This window comes from Penicillium cataractarum (assembly GCF_028827025.1).
Source record: "Penicillium cataractarum strain IBT 29864 chromosome Unknown utg000007l, whole genome shotgun sequence".
In the NCBI taxonomy this organism is placed as follows: Eukaryota; Fungi; Ascomycota; class Eurotiomycetes; order Eurotiales; family Aspergillaceae; genus Penicillium; species Penicillium cataractarum.
In genome coordinates, this window is record NW_026622743.1 from 1928550 (window position 1) to 1946667 (window position 18118).

General features: G+C 50.9%; 7 protein-coding genes across 7 annotated transcripts; 3 read left to right on the forward strand and 4 right to left on the reverse strand.

Moving 5' to 3' along the window:
* Positions 1 to 890: 890 nt before the first annotated feature.
* N7496_008334 (uncharacterized protein) lies at positions 891 to 2035 on the forward strand (the record flags this gene model as incomplete). Its single annotated transcript, XM_056701253.1, has 3 exons — positions 891 to 1010; positions 1150 to 1569; positions 1784 to 2035. 3 exons carry the CDS (start codon positions 891 to 893, stop codon positions 2033 to 2035), a joined length of 792 nt encoding a protein of 263 aa, XP_056553316.1.
* Positions 2036 to 5317: 3282 nt separating this feature from the next.
* Positions 5318 to 6573, forward strand: N7496_008335 (mannitol-1-phosphate 5-dehydrogenase; the record flags this gene model as incomplete). Its single annotated transcript, XM_056701254.1, has 2 exons — positions 5318 to 6480; positions 6549 to 6573. 2 exons carry the CDS (start codon positions 5318 to 5320, stop codon positions 6571 to 6573), a joined length of 1188 nt encoding a protein of 395 aa, XP_056553317.1.
* A 1249-nt stretch (positions 6574 to 7822) lies between these two features.
* N7496_008336 (DUF1993 domain-containing protein) lies at positions 7823 to 8350 on the reverse strand (the record flags this gene model as incomplete). Its single annotated transcript, XM_056701255.1, has 1 exon — positions 7823 to 8350. The coding sequence occupies one exon, from the start codon at positions 8348 to 8350 to the stop codon at positions 7823 to 7825; it is 528 nt and encodes a 175-aa protein (XP_056553318.1).
* A 421-nt stretch (positions 8351 to 8771) lies between these two features.
* On the reverse strand, positions 8772 to 9746 carry N7496_008337 (alpha/beta hydrolase; the record flags this gene model as incomplete). The annotated part of the gene is made up of 1 exon (XM_056701256.1): positions 8772 to 9746. The coding sequence occupies one exon, from the start codon at positions 9744 to 9746 to the stop codon at positions 8772 to 8774; it is 975 nt and encodes a 324-aa protein (XP_056553319.1).
* Positions 9747 to 11322: 1576 nt separating this feature from the next.
* N7496_008338 (enoyl-CoA hydratase/isomerase family protein) lies at positions 11323 to 12280 on the reverse strand (the record flags this gene model as incomplete). Its single annotated transcript, XM_056701257.1, has 2 exons — positions 11323 to 11960; positions 12049 to 12280. The coding sequence occupies 2 exons, from the start codon at positions 12278 to 12280 to the stop codon at positions 11323 to 11325; spliced, it is 870 nt and encodes a 289-aa protein (XP_056553320.1).
* A 687-nt stretch (positions 12281 to 12967) lies between these two features.
* adaB (chromatin-binding transcription regulator ADA2) lies at positions 12968 to 14652 on the reverse strand (the record flags this gene model as incomplete). The annotated part of the gene is made up of 3 exons (XM_056701258.1): positions 12968 to 13036; positions 13104 to 14495; positions 14560 to 14652. The coding sequence occupies 3 exons, from the start codon at positions 14650 to 14652 to the stop codon at positions 12968 to 12970; spliced, it is 1554 nt and encodes a 517-aa protein (XP_056553321.1).
* Positions 14653 to 15563: 911 nt separating this feature from the next.
* On the forward strand, positions 15564 to 17888 carry N7496_008340 (serine/threonine-protein kinase; the record flags this gene model as incomplete). The annotated part of the gene is made up of 6 exons (XM_056701259.1): positions 15564 to 15585; positions 15709 to 15864; positions 15950 to 16727; positions 16800 to 17215; positions 17267 to 17631; positions 17691 to 17888. The coding sequence occupies 6 exons, from the start codon at positions 15564 to 15566 to the stop codon at positions 17886 to 17888; spliced, it is 1935 nt and encodes a 644-aa protein (XP_056553322.1).
* Positions 17889 to 18118: the final 230 nt, after the last annotated feature.

Genomic DNA, 18118 nt, shown 5'->3' on the forward strand with positions numbered 1-18118 from the left:
CCCCGACAACGCCCTTGTTTAGCGCTCAGCGCAACGAGGACCATCACACAACGTTCTCACGACGAACTTCAACCTACCCCAAGCACTCAAGGCTAGCTTTTTCCTCGATGAAAGGAACATGGCCTCTTAAATCCCCAATCTGACCTCACAAACCTCGCCCACCAAAGTCGCGACTGCAACTCCCTTCCATCGGCATGCAACCCCGAGGCTGGGACTGGGCCATCCAACATTCCACACGCAGGCGGGAACACCCATAACTATCCCAGACACACCCCCAACCCCCATTGAAATCCGCCTGTTAGAATAATTTCCAGCGTGAAGGCCCGCTTTTTCGCAATCCAAGGCCCTTATCCACATATCAAGGCGCATGTCGACGCGATAAGCTGGACCCGTCCCCCTCGACTATCCCAGGCAGAGGTATGGAGATAGCAGGGTCATACCGCGGAGAATTCATCTCGTGATCGTGCCTTGATGATGAGCTGTGACGGTTTGTGTCTGGGACAGCCCTCGGTGGGAATGGGGGCTTGGATGTGGTATCTCGGTGTTTGGTCTGGTGTGTATTGGGTTGGAGGTATAAGAGTTTAGGGCTGGGAGGTGGAGATTCTTCGCAGATGATCTACCGAAGTTTGGTTTTTGGTTGTTCCGATATCATTTTTTGAGTTGAGTCCGGTTAGTATCGAGAACTTGATATCTTGGGATTGGTGGTGATTTGCTTGCGACTGTGCTGATCCTCGCATTGCTGAATAGAATCCTAGACGATTGCACTGGTTCAAGGAGGTCTGGTTGGTGTCTGACCATTCAGTGACTTGAGCCTCGACTGGCATCTATACATACGCCTGCTCAGCAAGAGATATCTGCATCAGCGTCCACATCGGCATCAACCACCCACCATGATCGACCTCAAAAGCATCTTCCCAACGATAACGGCGTTCATAGCATTCATCATCACGATGTGCTGCCTCTTCGCCGGAACACAGAAGAATCTTCTTGACAGCGTAAACCTACTCACAGTACGTCCTGGGACCCATACACATCTACAGCTTCATCTCCATCTCCACCCACACCTACACCTCCATCTACATCTACACCTACACCAATGCCCTACACTCCAACAGCACCATACCTTTTACTAACAACCTACCCTCCCAGATCTACACCCCCGAAGGCTCCTCCCTCTCCCCCACCTTCTCCCCCTTATCATCAACAACCCCAGCCCACACCTTCTACTCCGTCCACGTAATGTCCTACTGCCAAGGAACCCTCGGCCCCGCGCCCCCCGGCGCAACAGACCTCTACTCCTCGCGCAACGTAACAGACTGCTCCAACCGAACGATTCTCTTCGCCTTCGACCCGACAGCAGCCTGGCCGAAGGAGGTCACGCATGGACCCGCGCTGGAGTGGCCGCGCATTATCAGTGATGATTTCCATGCGTTCCGGATGACGAGTCGCGCGATGGCCGTGTTGTATATTATTGGGGTTGGGGCTGTGGGGACGGTGTTGTTGGTTAAGGGGGTGCAGGTGGCTATGCCGAAGCCGCAGTATGGGATGTTGGAGGTTGGGTTTTTGGTGGTATGTTTTTCTTGCTTTTTGGGACTTGCAACGTGCAACATGCAACATGAAGCTTTGGCTTTGGTTTGCTTCTTTCTGGTGCAGGACTGGATCCTGGATCCTGTTTTCTTGTCATTATGAACCCCTTTTTCCCAAAGGAAATCCGAGTACTATCGCAGGGATAGTATATCTCACCTGTATGAAGCGGACTCGCTAACATCAATATCCAATCTAGCTCGGCTCGCTCAGTATAAGCATCGCATCAATCATCGCCACGGCCCTCGCCTTTGAATTCGTGGCACTTATCAACGCGCATGGTGATGGATCAAACGTTTCAGCCCGCTACGGCGACAAATTCCTCGGAATGACATGGGCATCGACGGGACTATTAATTGCGGGCAGTTTGACCAGCTTCATGAATGTGTTTGTTCGGGGTGCGCCTGCACCCAAGGAACCTGCGCCGGCGAAGGATGAGGAGGAGGGTTGATCAGGAGTGTGATGGAGGGGATGGATGTGGATGCCAAATGCAAATGTGGAGAGAAGAGAAGAGGGGGAAGATTTGAGTTCTGGTAGTTGTCCAGTGGGACGAACGTCGGGAACCAGCATCGGGACGGGACGAGAGACGGGACGAGAAACGGGTATGAGAAACGAGTGGTTTTTTTTTTGTGTTTGTAACCTTACGACTGGTTTCATCAAAACCAGGTATCTATGATCGGCTATGCCAGCAATGAGAAAATATAATCCAGTCTAACGAAGGATTCTCGCGATGCTGAAAGTAAAGTCACCCAATAACCGGGCTAGAAGAAGGAACGAGGTCTGGAGGATATTTCCGAGGCTTTTTTTTTCTGACATTCAAGATAGACAGAAAAGTTGTCTTATACTGTAGATAATCGCCTCGACCAACCAAATAGTCGCAATTGGATACTATACTCCATAGTTGGGTTGGACTTTGGGTGCCTGGAAGCGCCGTGCAACCCGACGAAGATTCCTGAGCGGATTGGCTTCTCTGCTTTAACTGGTTGTATCCTCCGTGCTCATTTAGTTTATTGTATTAGCTTAGTTGCCTTGCCTGGTTGCGACGGAGTCTTCCGTATCTACTCCAGACAGATAGCGGAGCACTAAAATGTACTAGGGCGAAGATGCTAAAATGACATACTCCCTGCGAGCACGGTAGCTTCCGCGATCTGCCTTTATCCTCTGTTTTCGACAGAATGTAGGGACTGGACTAGGGCCATGTCCATCTCCCGCTCGAGCCATTCAGCAATAAATGGCGCAAGCCAACACGCAAAACGAGGCGTCGGGAAAACGGCCGGCGAGACCAGCCATTCACAACTTACCACAGATTGAATAGTAGAGTTGACGCCATTCAGATGATGATAGAGCCCGACCCGCCCGTGCTTGTACTGTAGAAACTAACAATCCATATCCACATTCATACTCATAGTATCCACATCTACAGTATATCCAAGATTTCCACGTTAATCCCCATGCCCCAATCCCCATGCTCATCCCCATAGACCGAACTAGCCAGACCAGGAACGGAGATGAAGCGGAACTCAAAAGAAACTCATCGAAATACCTCGTCCCTATCGTCCCGGGAAACTAGGGGGTAAAAAAAATAAACCTCGGCAGGGTGGGATTGCAGAACGACCTCTTTCGTGATTAGCGGGAAAAGAACAGCCCCAAAAAAACTGGGTCTTGCAACTGTCAGCCGTTCATCCGACGTCACCAGTAGTGGAGACACGAAATCAAAGAATCAAAAGAATCAACTGGTCGATCCCCTGCAATTCCTAGTTTAGTTACGAGGCATATGCGTATCATTCAGATAGGGTGCTTGGCATGGGATCGGGAGGGACAGGAGGGGTGATGTCTGGGGCTTGCGTCTAGGACCACAGTACTCCGGTTTTCCGCTAGGATCGATTGGGGGGGGGTGGTTTCTTGAGGCGTCCGCGATAGTTTCGGCGGGTGGCCACGGCCACGGGCGCGGGCATACACGGGGGAAGGAGGGGGGGGGGTTAGGCTTAGGCTTGGGCTTGGGCTCTTGGGCTTCACGTCAATGGGGATGATGATGATGATGATGCCTGCTTAGTTAGTGGGGGGGGTTTATGAAAAGAGGGATGTATCGTTAGTGGGGTAATGGGAAAAGGGAAATGTGGAAGAAGTCATTGGTTGGGGTTATCATAGACTAACCCACATCGAGACTCATTTTGGCTGTGCAGTGGTGTGTCTACACCACGGTCCGTGCTCATGGGTTATCATATGTGGTAAGCGGTCTTGGGTTGCCAAGGCAGTGGCCTAAATGGGCCTCCAGCGTCTGCTCGTCATTGTGGCTCGGTTTTGAGACGAGGACAATTCAGACGAGAGGGGCCCATGAGGTTCAAGCGCAGGAATGCGGAGAGAAAGAGAACAGCTGGAGAGAGAGGAAGAGGTCTGGGCGGGATTTTCCGGGGCCTTTGCGAAATACCTACGGAGTACGAGAGGTACAGTCAGACTCGAAGAGTCATGGACATAGTAGTGACCTACGGTAGGTAACTATTAACTAAGGGGGACAAAGTATACAGTCATCATCATATTCAGCCTCTTGTCTGATTACTCCTGGTCACTTTTCCCGTGTCCTAATCCCAGATTAGTTCGCCGGTGAGTTTGTCTTTTCGGGTCGGGATGGAAATTCTTGGGGGGTATGATTTCTGAACGTGAAAGGAATCGTAGATACCACTTCCGTCTTCCGTGTCGCCGTACCTGGAGGAGGCGCGAATTCCATCGGGAAGTGAAACGCACTGATGAGGGGATTCGGTGATTCGTCAGGATGGACGCAGTGGAGACTCGATCCAGATAGGTGGAAAAGCGGTTCGAATGGGGGAGTTGTGTACTCCGTTTGGACCGTCTAGTCTGGATTTCGGAGAGGGAAATAGTCTGGCCAGAAAGCGGGCTAGTTCCCGGGGCGATTAGAGGGGATGGCGTGTTGTGAGTGGTTCGGCGATGGGGAGATGAACCAGGGCTATACTTGGGCTATACCTGGACTATACAAAAGGGACGGAATAATGGGATATGGAGGGGGGGGGGTTGCACGGCCAAAGCCCAAAGCGGGGGGTTACACCAGGCATAAATGGAATTGCAGAAAGAAGAGAACGCGAAGAGATAATAAAGAATGGAATTAACAGAACAGAACCCTGTGTTGACCGTTAGGATCGATATCATGATGTTCTCATGGGAAACAAGGCGGAGGCTAGATCCGTGCGCCTCCCGAGGTCGATGAAGTCATCCCGGTCAGAGCTGGACTGGGGTGGGGAATGACGGTCATAGTTCGAGTATAGTATAGTGGAGGAATAGGAGAAGGATACTAGAGTATTCTAGTACTATCGTAGTAATACGCTAGACTAGTACAACTATAGTATACTATGGTAATCTCTCATAGTATACATGGTATACATGGTAACTTTGGTGATGTACCGTGAAAATGGAAGCCAGGCAAAACCATAATCGCTCTTTCCATTCCAGCTGGAACCAAGTCCGAGAGCCTGCCCCTCTCGCTTTTACTTCGGTTGCCTTTCTTGGGAACACTTAAATACTTCTTCATTCCCCCCTCTTTTCCCTCTAGTCTCATTCTCCTCACCCATCATTTCCCCTTTCCCCCACTCTGCAAGATCAGCCACCCGCTCTTAGCACGTCACAAGACCTTTTCCCCAGATCTTGTGATCGGATCTGCCTCTAGTCATCTTATCTTTGCTTCTTTCTACCCCCTTCATACTTCAGCCCTACCACCATCATCATGGGAATGAAGGCTATTCACTTTGGCGGTGGCAACATCGGCCGTGGCTTCGTTGCCGAGTTCCTGCACACTGCAGGCTACGAGGTCGTCTTCATTGATGTCATGGATAACATCATCAACGAGCTACAGAATACCAAGTCTTACCAAGTCACCGAGGTCAGCGAAGCTGGTGAGACCACCAAGACCATCACCAACTACCGCGCCATCAACTCCAAGACCCATGAGCAAGACGTCGTTGAAGAGATCTCCACGGCTGACATCGTCACCTGTGCCGTGGGTCCCAACATTCTCAAGTTCATTGCTCCCGTCATCGCCAAGGGCATTGACATCCGCTCTACCCCCAAACCACTGGCCGTCATTGCCTGTGAGAATGCCATCGGTGCCACCGACACTCTCCGTGGTCACATCGAGTCCCACACGGACTCGGAGCGTCTCGAGACTATGGGTGAGCGTGCTCAATATGCCAACTCTGCCATCGACCGCATTGTCCCGGCTCAGGCCCCCAACAGCGGCTTGAACGTGCGCATCGAGAAGTTCTACGAGTGGGTTGTCGAGAAGGGTCCCTTCGGCAACGTGGGCCACCCAAACATCCCCGCCATTCACTGGGTTGACCACTTGGAGCCATACATTGAGCGCAAGCTCTTCACCGTCAACACCAGCCACGCCACTGCTGCGTACTATGGCCGCTACGCCGGCAAGAAGACCATTGCCGAGGCCATGCACGACTCGTACATCCGCGGCGTCGTCCGTGATGTGCTCAAGGAGACTGCCTCGCTCATCATTGACAAGCACGAGATCGAAGCTCAGGAGCAGCAGGAATACGTCGAGACCATCATCGCCCGTATCTCCAACCCTTACCTGGAAGACAGCGTCGAGCGTGTCGGTCGTGCACCCGTGCGCAAGCTTGGCCGTAAGGAGCGTTTCATTGGACCTGCTGCTCAACTCGCCGAGCGCGGCATGAAGTACGATTCTCTCCTGGGTTCCGTCGAGATGGCTTTGCGTTTCCAGAACGTCAAGGATGATGCGGAGAGTGTCGAACTCGCCACCATTCTAAAGGAGAACGCGCCGGCCGATGCGACAGTCCAACTGACTGGATTGGAACGTACGCACCCACTCTTCTCGGCCGTCGTCAAGGTCGTGGACCAGGTGCAATCTGAAGCCAAGTATGTACCCTTCACTGTTTCCCTTCCCACTTCTCTACGCATTTGCTAACATACTGTTCTTTCTACAGGGAAACTGGCCAGCCCCGCATTTAGACGTGCTTGCACTATTCTCAATCGGAATTATATTTTACCTTTGAAAGCATGGGACTCGGCGAATACACGGCTGTATTATGGGATTATGGAACGGGAATGAGCCTTTTTTTTTCTGTTATTGTTCGGTTTCGATATGAATTATGACTACCCCCTTACTGTGCAGTATGGATTAAGGAAATGAACGTGTTTCAATATTTCTTACAGTGATTCCTTGATCTGGATTATACCGTTTTCGGTTAAGCGTAGTCCGTAGTCTCCCGAGCCATGCATTAGTGCCTGATGTACCTGATAAGTCAACCAGTTCCTGACATTTCGGCTTGCAGTTGCGGGATACCCCGGGGATTCGGGGAAATGGAGAAGAGCCTCGGTAATAATTCACCCCGACGATACAGTATGGAGTCAACTTTAGCGTATCTCTTATCTTTTAGTGACTGTACTGGGAGTAATTAGATTTGAGGGATTACTGTAGTCTGTGCAAGGAGATCCACATTTGTCGCGGCGTTTATAGCGAATAGCAGATACTGTATGCAGTGCGGAGTACTACGGAGTACTGGATTGAATTACTGTTTCGGTCTAGCTGTTCTGGGTGGAATGGATGGGGTATTGAAGTCTTAGCCAGAGTGGATATGTTCTATGATTTGTGGGATATTACACATAATGACTGGATCTTAATTTGTAGGAGATAAAATAATTATTGCAACATTACACTGGTTCTGTGTATCTGAGGTGACATGCATGTTACTTGTGGAGCTTTATAATACTGTAGCGCGTGGATATGAATTCCTGGTGGGAGGGTTGGCTAATGTAACGGCTGGCCGGGTATAGTATGTAGTACTGAGGTGTATGTTCTCCGCATGGGGTCTCTGAGTGTGATGCGGGGAATTCGGATTGCAGCCCTGGCCCACGTTCTGGATGTATTGGTTCATACTGTTTACTGGCTTGTCAGTATTGTCGAGCTTGTACGATGGATTTCTTGTCCGAGTTGCTGTTATTGGTGGATGGGTTGACAGGGAGATGTATATCCAGGCTGTGCTCTGTGCATCATGCCCGTCAGTATACAGTAGTGTATGCCGTGTCCGAGGTTAACCCGGAAAGCTTGTGATAATGCTAGATTTAAGCTATTCTATGAGATCTGTTACCATCTTAACTGGGCTTGAACGATGTATAGACGAAGCCTTTCACAAGAACCCACCATTCCAACCAACCACCTACACACCACTCTATACGTACTCCCCCACGTTTCTTTTCTTCACTGCGGAAAGAACCCCTCATAATAATCCCTCTTCCCAATCTGCACCCCACTCATCCTCAAAATCCCATAAGCAGTCGTAACATGAAAATAAACATTCGGCAACACAATCCGATGCGCATACGCACTCCCACTCATATCAACGACCGCACCCGGCCCAACCTGCGTCGGACTAAGCACATCAGCCTGTGCATTAACAAGCTCCTTATCTGCCGCGTCCAGCGCCTTCAGCACGGTATTAATGCGCTCGTAGCTCTGCGCAAAGGTTGTCGGGGAACCGTCGAATTTGACCGGGTCCCGCGCTGTTAGGCGGGCGGCTAGGTTTTCGGCGAATTGGGTTGCCAGGCGGATTTGGTCGGAGAGGGGGTACATGTCTGGTGTTAGGCGTGCGGCGAAGATGGTTGTTTCAAGTTCGGAGGGGGAGGTGGTGGTGTTGGTGGGGGTGGAGCCTTTTTGGAGGACGTGGGTGAGGGTGCGGAGGAGGGATTGGAGGACGGGGATTGTCCCGTCGTAGAAGGTGTGTGCCATTGCTGTTGATAGATGGGTGGATTGAAGGATAATTGCTTTGATAGTTGGATTTTGTATATGCGTGGAGTTTAAATAGGTTTTGCTTGATTTCTAATGTAAGACGGAAGTTGGCCGTGTTTGGCCATGAGACACCGAAGTACATCGCGACTTTGGGGGCCAAACTTAATGGACGGGATGATGACGTGAACAGGTATTCGCTCACATTTATATAAAAAGGCTTTGAGTTTTGTTTATATTTGAATACGAAGATAGTAACTCATTCGTAGCATCATGTTTATTCATCTTCTGGCTAATAGGTCTTGTGGTATACTTCTCAAAGCTCCCGACGGCCCGAATCAATATGCCGCAATATCAGAGGCATCATGCCCCCACTCATCCCTCCCGGAGACAAGGCTCGCCATCGTGTCCACAATGACATGACTCAATTCACCGGAACGTTCCCCTCAAGCCAACTATCCATCACCACTGTCGCAGGATACTTCCTATCCCCCAATCGAAGCAATACCTGCATATGGCCCTCAAACCCTTGCCCTTCAAAAACATGCAAAACAGCCTCCGTCCCCGCAGCTTTCAACGCCGCAACAAACTCAACTCCCTGCCGAATATCCCCATGTCTATGAGTATGCAGAAGCAAGAATGCATGGGCATTGGGTGCGCGGGCATGATATGTCGGTGACATGTCGTGTAATCGGGCTAAATCAGTACCGAAGGCGTCAAGCATGTGGTCCGCAATCTGGCCGGGGTTATCGTTGAGTTCGGCTGCGGCGTTGTAGTTTGAGCCGTCGAGGGCGATGACGGCTTGCACGATGGAGACGCTGGTTCCCGCTCGTTCGAGGTAGCGAGTATCCGTTCCTAGGAGGGTGACGACGTGTGCACCGGAACTGTGGCCCATGAGGACGACTCGTTCGGGGTCGATAGAAAGATCGGATGCATTCTTCACGAGATAGTTGATCGAATTGGCTATCTCTTGTACTTGTTCTTCCACCGTCACGGTGGGGAAGAGTGTATAGTTGATACTCGCAAAGGCATAGCCTAGCTCGGTCAAATGACCAACTTTGGTAGATCCGATGGAATCCAGGTTCGTCCCTGATCGCCAACTGCCGCCATGCACGAAGACGATAATCGGGGCTTTGGATGATTCGGATGACTTGCTTGGATTGGCTTTCCAAAAGCGGAGATGCTGGGTGTCTGTCTTTCCGTAGACCATGTCTATTCCGCCAGTGGGTTGGTCTGCGTGCATTTGTGACATGAGCTCTCCTACTCTGGGTAGCTCAAAGTCGTCTTCCGTTTTTTGGAAGATGTCGAGCCCTGTGATTTCATTGCCTCTAGCGGCGATGACTATCGGGTCGAGGGTGTTGGTTGGAGAATTGGCATTGGCATTGGCATTGGAATCCATTATTGCGGTGATGAAGGTTGAAAGGAAATTCAGGGCAGAGCCTTGTTTGAATGGAAAATGATGAACCAGGCAACATCTCTGGTACGCGGCATACTCGCAATGGAGTTGCCTTGCTCAATCTTGATTGGTTCAACCTCCACTGAATATTTAAACATCCTGTTCTGTGATTGGCTCCTCCCCTGTCGGTTTATCTTTGGGTGCTAGTTTATTGCAATGTAGTATCAACCTACATATTGCGAGCACAAGCCCTCGATTACGAAATGTGCTGCCTGGTAAGTTAGACAATATAGAAAAATGAAATGATTTATGGGTTCCTTCCCAAGAAAGCATCGTATCCTAGGACTACGAAATATGGGAGCCTAGTCGGTTGTTTGTAAGTACTATCCCAAACAATCCATCGTTTCAAACAGGGATATCCTTAGGGACCAAGCTTTTATCCCATAAACTCTATAACTGATCCTAATAGTAACCATACTTATACCTCCGAGAGGTAGCCTTAAAATGACCCGTTCCCGGCGTAACCACTTGGGTGTAACCCCTCGCTGATTTTGGCTGGCCTCTCGTGATCTGAGATACGAGATGAACAGGAAAAAAGAGCCGAAAGAAGAGAAGCTTGATGGTTGGAGCACTTTATGTCCGACTCAAATATTCCGCTCTACATATTAAAGCGAGCTTTGCCAGCTCTATAAATTAGTAGATTATATCACCGATGGACGGGTCCGGTTGCTGGCTCTATCTTCTCCCATATCAGATTATAGCAATTGTATTCTGCGTTTACACATCACATCAATCATTCTCCCTTAGGTAGAACATCCAATATAGCCATAATCAAGTCCATCCTCTTTATCCTCTCTATTACCAGCCTCGTCTTCGCAAATCCATCCCCGCCATTGACAAAGCGTGCATCCTGGGTCGCAGCTTTCTAGAAGGGGTGCAGATCCTCAATCTACGTTTGAAAGCACCAAGTAAACTTGATTTCTGTAGGATAATTGCTCCAAATCCGTCTCTCCGGGAAGAGTTGTTGGCTCGGGCGAAAGAGCCTGCAGTCCTGTCGGGGGCGCGGATTGTATGAATGGAAGTCCGGACCTAAATAGTGGATATGTGATATGTGCATACCATGGGGCGAACTGTGATGGGTGGCACACAGGTCTTGGTGACTCGGGACTCTCTGGTCATGCTGTCATTTATGAGAATGGTGGTGTTCAATCCATTGTAAGTCGTCCTGGAAAACCTAATTGGTACTTATGCTGATTTGCTGGTAAGAACTCGTTTGAGGTTATTCCCTCGGGGTCGTGCTGAACCTATCGTTGGTTAATATACTAAGTTGGCTAAGGTATACCCAGAGACTAGCGCGGTCGTAGCTGTGGAATTGTAGCTAATTATTCTCTCTCAAGGCCGGGGATACAAAAATGAATATTCTTCGCCCTTGCGTTCATTAAAGGAGCACAGATCATTGAAGCCCAATCATCTATCAGTCAAGTGACATTCAATGTAAAGGTTAAGATTGATAATATTGACTGACAGGGCTATTCGAGCAGTCTATCCGGGTAGATAGCGCATGTACTGCAAGCCCCATTTACAGCTTACTATCCTTCCAATCAGGCTTCCTCTTCTCAACAAAAGCCTTAAGCCCCTCCTTAATATTCTCCCCTTCATACAACCGCCGCACCCAAGTATCATTCAACATAACCGTCCCCTCCTCAGCCCCAATGCCCTCCCATCCCAACTTAACCCCCTCCCGACTAACCAGCACCGCATCAGGACTATTTCCCGCAATCTCAGACGCAACCTGCACCGCCCGCTCAACCACCTTCTTCGACACCGCATCATCATCGACCTTGCCACCAGCGCCAACGCAATCATCCACATTGACAATTTCGTTGATCAATCCCCACCGCTCAGCTTGTTCAGCGGTGTATGGCCGGCCCGTCAGAGCCATCTCCATGGCGCGCTGTTTGCCTACTGTTCGGACCAGACGGGGCAGGGCACCTGCGAGTGCGACGACTCCGCGCTTCACCTCGGGGAGACCCAGGGCAGCGCGAGAGGAGGCGATGACTAGATCGGAGTTGATCATCATTTCGGCGCCGCCACCGAAGCAGAGACCGTTCACGGCGCAGAGGACGGGCTTGCGGCCCTTGCGGCGGGATAGACCGCCAAAGCCGGAGGTTGGCATGGGGGATTTGGAGGTTGATGATTGGGTGCAGTTGTTCCATTCTAGGACTTGGTTAGCTATGCATTCATGTGTAATAGTATATTTTAATGTATTGATGTGTAGGATGTTAGTAGTTGTCGAGGTACATACCTTTCAAATCAGCTCCCGCGCAAAAAGCTCTCCCTTTGCCGGTCAGAATGCCGACTCGCAGACTGGGCTCGTCGTCCATCCACTCCCACACTTCATGCAGCTCTGCATTGCCCTGTGAATTGATGCAGTTCAGGTCTCTAGGTCGGTTGAGAGTTACTAGGAGGACGTGCGGAGCTGGGAAGGACAGCAGGGCATATTGGGGGGTTGGTGGTGGACGGGCGAAACTCGGCATTGCTGCGGTTTGGAGGTTGTTCGAGTTTGGTAAATTTCAAGATATGTTGATGAAATTTGATGTGGAGATAGTAGTCGAGGGAGATCAATGTTTAAGGTTGAAGTGAAAGAGGGCGAGTGGGAGTAGTAATGAGTGGGGGTTGCAAAGGAGCCCGGCTGTTATTTGGGAATTGCGGAGATGCCGAGGGCCGATGCGGAGGTGAACCGGTGCTGACTGCGACTGCCAGCAGGCTCATTCGAGTTTATTGATTACTGATTATTTTTGATTGCTAGTAGTTACAGTATGCCTTTATTACACAAGAAGAGAGACTTTATCAATAATATTCCATTATTACTGACTCGTAGTGAGCACTGGTAATGCCCAGAAGCCGAGGTATAGCCGAGTAGACCATACGGCCAATATTCACAAAGCTAGGCTTCCTAGGGAAACCAAGAATCTAGAGAGGAAACAGAGCTACATCCAATATTTAATAATATTTAAATGGTCGGTAGATCCTGCATTACCGCCTAGTTCCTTCAATATAAAACAAAACAACACCCCCCCCCCCTCGTGCATACCCCAGTCCCCAAGTAAACGCCAGAGAAATCACAAACGCTCCCACAGCAAATCACTGATAGATATGGATATCAAGGATGAAAAAAGAAGCAGTGCATAGCCAGAAAAATCAATTTCTCTAGGTTTGTATGACTACACCTTGTTGATCCACCCGCTGTGTACCATAAAGTCGTAGATGCGGCTGGTCTTTGTGCCCTCGATCTATGAATGAATTAGCAAGTATTCAAAGAACAAGTGATAGTTTGGTTGAGAGAAATGTGGAGCTCACCTTGCAAATCGCACGGGCGTCCTTTTTCTTCAGGTTGCCGCCCTGCTTCATTGCCTCCTTCAAAAGCGTTTCCTTGACGACCAGATACGGCTTGGGCATGAGATGTAGCACGTTGCACACTTCAATCTCTTCTGGAGTGAGGAGGTGAAGATCAGCCGCGCGGTCACTGTCCAGTTTCCATGCCGGCACCCCGCTTAGTGGCTGCACGACAAACTTGGTCTTCACAGGCGGCGCGGGTGCAGCATCTCCATTCGTCGCAAACATAAGGTCAAAGTCATTCATAGGCATATTGGCTGGGTCAGGCTGCTTATGAGGATTGGCAGCCTTCTGGAGCCGGAGAGGCAACTCTGGAGTAGTGAGCTGATTCGCGGAAGACGGTGGTTCAACGGCTTGAGCCTGTTTGGGACGCGGGGTGGCAAAGCGATCGAAAGATCCTTGAGGAACCATCCGTTGAGCACGCTGTTGCTTGTCCTGCTCGAACTTCTCACCGGCTTTCAGATCACCGATGCCCATCTGCCGCCACTCTTGGAGCTGCGTGATTGCCAGGCGCAAATTGTGCTCATACTCTAGTCCCTTGTTCACATCATCAAAGTCCTTGTGGTTCATCATTCGGGCCAACGGCTTGGCTTTGTGCAGCAGTTCACGCTCCTCTTTCGTGCGTTTCTTCTCCAGCGCGATATTCTTCCGGTATTCTAACAGGTTGTGTTCGAAGAGCACCTTCTTGCGCTCTGTTCGTGCCGTCAGCCGTGAGTTGTAAATATCGACCACGGTCATCTTCAATTCGGTCTCTGCATCAATCTCGCCGTTGGGGCCAATGCCAGCCCCGGGCTCGAAGGTCATATGTTGAACCGCCTCCTCAGCATCGTTGAGGAACTCCGTCTCAAACTCCAAACGACCAGGCATATATCCTTGTACTTCGTGACATGCCGGTACACTAGCGGTTGGCTTCTGTTTGGGTGTTGTTGGTGGCGCCGCCTTAGCAGCCTCTTTGCGCTCCTCAATCCGACGCTTCTTGCGCGTCTGGAATTCTTCTTTTGAGATCGCTTCCTGGAGACTCTTATCCTCGGGATCGGCTCGGTTTGGTAGCGGGAAGTTGGAGCTGTTGATATATGTGTCGATGTAGTGGTCGCGTACCTCATCCTTAGTGCGGTAGCCACCAATGTGATCAGAAATGTCAGCCCACGACCCCAGACCGTAGATCTCAGCGCCCTCTAGCAAGAGAAGCTCCTCGTCGGCACCCCAATCTGGCTGGAAGATTGGGACAGAGTTCTGTTCGATGACTTGGAAGGGGTGGGTAGGCGGGTCGTGGTTCTTGGAGCTTTCCCCAGCTGCGAAGCAGGGAACACAAAGGTCATATTCATGGCAGGAGGGATGCGCGCAGGAAATTCGGACCTAACACGACGCGACGCGACACGAGTCAGTTATCTGATCCACCATGGCTTGGATATAATCTCACTGTTGATGTGACGTCGACCGAGCACACGTCGCAATGGAACTTGGTGCCGGCCTCTGTGCCGCGCGATGCGGTCTTTTTCCGTATTACACCCATCGATCCTTGGCCCTTTTCATCCTCCGCTAAATCCGACGCCGTCGCGAAATCCCAAAATCGCCCTCCAGAGATCTGAGAGGGCAACCACGTATGTTGGTTGAGCTAAGAGGTTGAGAAGGGGGGCGGTTTCCGGGCTGAGGTGAGATCCTGGGGTAGGGATCTCCGCAGACCGGGTGGGGAGATATTCCGAAGCAGCGATAAAACACCAGGGAAAAATGGGGATATAACCGGGATTAACTGATAAAAATTGCGATGGGTGAAGCTTGCAGAGCGATTTGTCGTGATCAAATGACTCGATGTGGTCTGGTCGCGAGTGGACTCCATTTTGGAGTTGAATCTCCCAAGGGAGGAAGTGTGGCGGCTGCACTGCCTCAATTCGTGTGGCTGGTGCTGCATTCAGGAGTCACTGGAAACTTTAGTCATCTTAGTCAGCGGTGCGCAGCCCCTCCCGTAATACCGGTATTGTCATCAGCCACTGCCCTACGAGGGAATGGGCTAATCAGAGTCCATTTGGCTGTAATTAATCGTAATTCTGATGACAGCCTCTCAGGCCTGAGGCCACCAACGGGCTTCCCCTCCCGACTCGCCCTCCTCTCTTACTTCTTCGATCACCCTGAAAGGTCGTGGATCTTCTCTCTCCAAGATCTTTTCCCCCCCTTCACTTTGTACTTTTTTTCCTTCAGTGTCTTCCTTCTCCCCCGGTGTGTCCAGAAGGTAAGCGTGTGGTGAGCGGTGATCGTGGCTTCTCGGCTGCGTGGCGCTGATCTTGTGTGGTCCCGGCTCCATTATTTTGGGAACTTCGATGTTGACTTGTTGGTGGTTCAGGCTATCTTAACACAACACACTGCGGTCGACCTCTTGGATCTTGATATTCGTCTGCTGTGTGGTTCCCTGGCCTTGAAACCGCTACCATGTCCTGGAAGCTCACCAAAAGTATGTTCAGTTGGTCTCCCTATCTCTCCTTGTCCATGTTACCCCCCTCATCCCCTCCCCCTCTACGGGGTATGTGAGGCTGGTATAACCTCGGTGACAATCGCTAATTACATTCTCTTACAGAGCTCAAGGAGACGCATTTGACGTCGCCCTTGACCACCTTTGGCCGCTCGTCATCCACGTCCACAATTAAGGGTGATTCGAATGGCGGTGGTGACGAGACACCGGTGGCTCCCCATGCCCCCAGTGTCATCTCAACTGCGTCGACAAATGGGATCGGTATGACAATCTATTTAAGGGGTACATTGGGAATTGAGTTCCATAAGGCTAATTTTATCCCCCCGCATGGGATCAAATAATACAGCTGCCTCGGAGTCGCTCGTCTCTCCCCCCGTTGCGCCCGTCAAGCCAGGCATCCTTATTGTGACTCTCCACGAAGGCCAAGGATTCTCCCTGTCCCCCCACTACCAGCAGATTTTCAACTCCCACTTCCAAAACAACTCGTATGCGCCATCTTCTTTGCGCCCCAGCACCTCCTCATCTTCACACTCCTCCCACGGGCAAGCGGGCTCGTTCGTGCAGTCCACTCGGCCGCAGTCTACCAGTGGAGGCCTGAACGCTGCCCCGACCATCCACGGCCGTTACTCCACCAAATACCTTCCCTACGCCCTTCTTGATTTCGAAAAGAACCAAGTCTTCGTCGATGCCGTGTCGGGTACTCCCGAAGCCCCCTTGTGGGCCGGTGACAGCACGGCTTTCAAGTTCGATGTGTCCCGGAAGACCGAGCTAAACGTGCAGCTGTACCTCCGCAATCCCACCGCCCGACCTGGCGCCGGTCGCAGTGAGGACATCTTCTTGGGTGCTACCAAGGTTAACCCACGCTTTGAGGAGGCCGGCCAACCATACGTGGAGGACCCCAAGCTTAGCAAGAAGGACAACCAAAAGGCTGCTGCCGCTCATGCGGAACAAGAACGTACCATGGGCCAACTGGGTGCTGAGTGGCTGGACCTCCAGTTCGGTAGCGGTTCCATCAAGATTGGTGTTTCCTTCGTTGAAAACAGACAGCGCAGTCTTAAGATGGAGGACTTTGACTTGTTGAAGGTCGTCGGCAAGGGTAGTTTCGGCAAGGTCATGCAGGTCATGTATGTCACTCTTGACACTCTCTTTGTTTCATGTTGCGGGTTGCTGACTATGTTTCTTCTCAAACAATACAGGAAGAAAGATACCGGCCGAATTTACGCCCTCAAGACCATCCGCAAGGCTCATATCATCTCCCGATCCGAAGTTACCCACACCCTTGCAGAGCGATCCGTGCTGGCACAGATCAACAATCCTTTCATTGTCCCGTTGAAGTTCTCGTTCCAGTCGCCTGAGAAGTTGTACCTTGTTCTCGCATTCGTCAATGGTGGAGAGTTGTTCCACCATCTGCAACGAGAACAACGATTTGACATTAACCGCGCCCGGTTCTACACTGCCGAGCTGCTGTGTGCCCTTGAGTGCTTGCACGGTTTCAAGGTTATCTACCGTGATCTCAAGCCCGAGAATATCCTTCTTGACTATACCGGCCACATCGCCCTTTGCGATTTCGGTCTTTGCAAGTTGGATATGAAGGATGAGGACCGGACAAACAGTAAGTCGATTTTTTTTGTCTCTGTTGGGCTGTTTCGCTAACCAAACGCAGCCTTCTGCGGTACTCCTGAGTACCTTGCCCCCGAGCTGCTGCTTGGCAATGGATACACGAAGAGTGTCGATTGGTGGACTCTTGGTGTCTTGCTCTACGAGATGTTGACGGGCCTGCCGCCATTCTATGACGAGAACACCAACGAGATGTACCGCAAGATTTTGCAGGAGCCCTTGACCTTCCCCAGCAGTGATATTGTCCCCCCAGCTGCTCGGGATCTTCTTACCCGCCTGCTCGACCGCGATCCTCAGCGTCGTCTCGGTGCCAACGGTGCCGCAGAGATCAAGTCGCACCACTTCTTCGCTAACATTGACTGGCGCAAACTGCTTCAGCGGAAGTATGAGCCTAGCTTCCGTCCCAATGTGGTATGTACATCTAAATTCAAGCGTCTTTTGAATGATCATTGCTCACTCTTTCTGTGTAGGTGGACGCTCGTGACACCGAAAACTTTGATAAGGAATTCACTGGAGAGATGCCCCAGGACTCCTATGTCGAAGGTCCCGCCCTATCCTCCACCATGCAACAACAGTTCGCCGGATGGTCTTACAACCGTCCAGTGGCTGGTCTTGGCGATGCCGGCGGCAGTGTCAAGGATCCTTCTTTTGGCAGCATCCCGGAGTGAAAGCAGGATCTACTCCAGGCTGTTAGCCTCAACAATTAGATCGAGGATGATTGGTGTGTGTGACGTGGTTCATAGATACGATTCTCCTTTGTACCGTGTTTTGTTCTTGATCCACATATCACCAATCTTGATCATTTGCCTTGTTTCGTCTTGACCTTTTTTATTCCTCCACAGCTTTCCTTGTTCTCTTCCCTTTCATCCTAAGGAGTCCGCGGCATATTCTTTTCTCG